The 2,236-nt window shown below is 39.2% G+C and overlaps 1 protein-coding gene across 1 annotated transcript; it reads right to left on the reverse strand.

Moving 5' to 3' along the window:
• Positions 1–1,635: 1,635 nt before the first annotated feature.
• Positions 1,636–1,929, reverse strand: LOC100942750 (60S ribosomal protein L36a-like). The gene has a single exon (XM_003781786.2). The coding sequence runs from the start codon at positions 1,921–1,923 to the stop codon at positions 1,636–1,638; it is 288 nt and encodes a 95-aa protein (XP_003781834.1). The 5' UTR covers positions 1,924–1,929.
• Positions 1,930–2,236: the final 307 nt, after the last annotated feature.

Raw genomic sequence — 2,236 nt, forward strand, 5'->3', positions numbered from 1 at the left:
GAGCCTCTTTTGACATTTTCATAGGCAGAATAATGGCCTCTTTAATATGTCTGTGTCCTCTTCCCAAGTACCTACCTGTGAATGTGCTAGGCTACCTGGCAAAGAAGAATGAAAGTAGCTAATCACTTGCCTTTGAGGTGGGGGGTGTTCAGGATTATTGAGCTGGGCCTAGTTTAATTTCAGGCTCCTTAAAAGCAGTTGGAGGATATAGAAAAAAGGAGAAATAGATGGCAGAATGAGAATTATTTGACCCAGTGCTGCAGGCTTTAAAGATAGAGGAAGGGGCCATGAGCCACAGAAAGTAGACAGCCTGTGGAACCTGGAACAGGGGAGGATGATTTTCCCCTAGAACCTATAGTCGGAAGGTCTACATAGGCCAACTGACACCTGGACTTTAGCGCAGTGACACTCATTTTGGACTTGTGACTTCAAGAACTGTAAGATAAATTTGTGGTGTTTTAGGGCACTAAGTTTTCGGTCGTTTATTACAGTAGCAAAAGGAAATGAAATTGGTTTATTAGCAAATAGTTCACTTGTTTTTCTCTCTGGGTTATACAGAATATACTGTATCCTCCAGAAAGATGGGCATTTGTGACACGGTAGTGACTCCACAAAGGCCATGTAGGCCCAGGTGTTGGCTTTACCATTTCCCTCTAATGAAAGAGGATTTGTCTCCTAAAGGAAGATTCAGTTTCTTACTTCGCATTTTGTTTTCTCAGAGAGCATCTTTACGTTACTCCCCTTCCATACCAGTTTCTTTGATCAGTGTTGGAATTTTCAGGAGGGCAATACAATGTAGAAGGAAATGAGAGGACTTTGCACAAGGGCAGGCACTGTAAGACAGAACACGGTGTTGTCGAAGAGATGTCTGTTGCTAAATTGAGTTTTTTTTCCTTGTAAGTAATGTACAAAATTTTTAACCATTAAAGTTAAGATTTTTCTCTAGGAAAAAATCTGCCTTTAGATTTTTGAACCTTTAAAAAATTAATAAACTTTTAAAAAAATAAGTTTTAGGTTTACATAAAATTGAGCAGAAAGTACAGAGAGTTCCTTTTTACCCCCTTGCCCCACCCCCCCCTCACTGTTCTCTCCCTTGTTTAGTGTGGATCACTGGTTACAATTGATGAAGCAGTCTTCACACATCATTGTTAAGTAAAATTCATAGTTTACACGAAGGCTCGTTTATAGCCACTATTACAGTATCATACAGAGTAGTTTCACTGCTCTAAAAATCCCTCGTGCTCTACTTACTCACCCCTACCCTCTTCTTCCAACCTTTAGCAACCACTGATCTTTTTACTCTCACTGTACTTTTGCCTTTTCCAGAGTGTCACGTAATTGGAATCATATAGCGGTTAGCCCCTTCAGGATGGCTCTTTTTACCTATAAATTTCTTCTCTCCGGCTTTGGGTGGCTTGATAGTTTCTTTCTTTTTAGCACTGAATAATATTCCATTGCGTGGGTTTCCTGATACACAACAGTTCAGCTATTCATCTGTCTTTTAAAGGTCATCTTGGTTGCTTCCAGTTTTTAGTGACTATAAATAAACATTCCTGTGCAGGTTCATGTAGATGTAGTATTATTTAGAACATAATCTCAGGATTTTATTGTCTTAGTGCTAAAACAAAAAGATGTTTAGAACTGTATCACTGGGCCCTTTCTCTTACCTCCTCCCGGTTCAAAATGCTTGCATCTCTTGATAGTTAGCATTCTCTTAGATCTGCAGTTGGGCTCCACACACTCAAGCCATAGCACAATCTTCTTTGTAGTTTTAGCCTTTTTCCAGAAAGTCTGCTTCCTTGTCATAAAGCCACTTTCCCTGGGCATGGAGTTCTTGTCCTTCTTGTCCTGGGCCACTTTGTGGGGCTGGTGCTTGCCACACTTCTTACAGAAAGTCTGGTGGGTTTCAGGAACATTTACCATGTTTGTGCCTAGATGTAAGTTTTCGATTTATGTGTATGAAGACCTACGGACACAATTATTGGATTGTGTGTTAAGAGTATGCGTTGTTTTGTAGGAAACTGCCAGATTATTCCAAAATGACTAACATTTTGCATTCCCACCAGCAATGAATTGACAGTTCCATTTCTTCAGCCTTTGGTATTGTCAGTTTTGGATTTTAGCCATTCTAATAGGTGTATAGTGGTGTCTCATTGTTTTAATTTATAATTCCTTAATAATTTATGATGTTGAGCATTTTTTCATATGCTTATATGCTGTTTTGTATTTTCTTTAG

Source organism: Otolemur garnettii, unplaced genomic scaffold (assembly GCF_000181295.1).
Source record: "Otolemur garnettii isolate 467f Iridium unplaced genomic scaffold, OtoGar3 scaffold00002, whole genome shotgun sequence".
In the NCBI taxonomy this organism is placed as follows: Eukaryota; Metazoa; Chordata; class Mammalia; order Primates; family Galagidae; genus Otolemur; species Otolemur garnettii.

Coding starts and splice junctions, on each gene's coding strand:
- LOC100942750 (XM_003781786.2), bottom strand. CDS start 1,923: ATGGTAAATGTTCCTGAAACCCACCAGACTTTCTGTAAGAAGTGTGGC.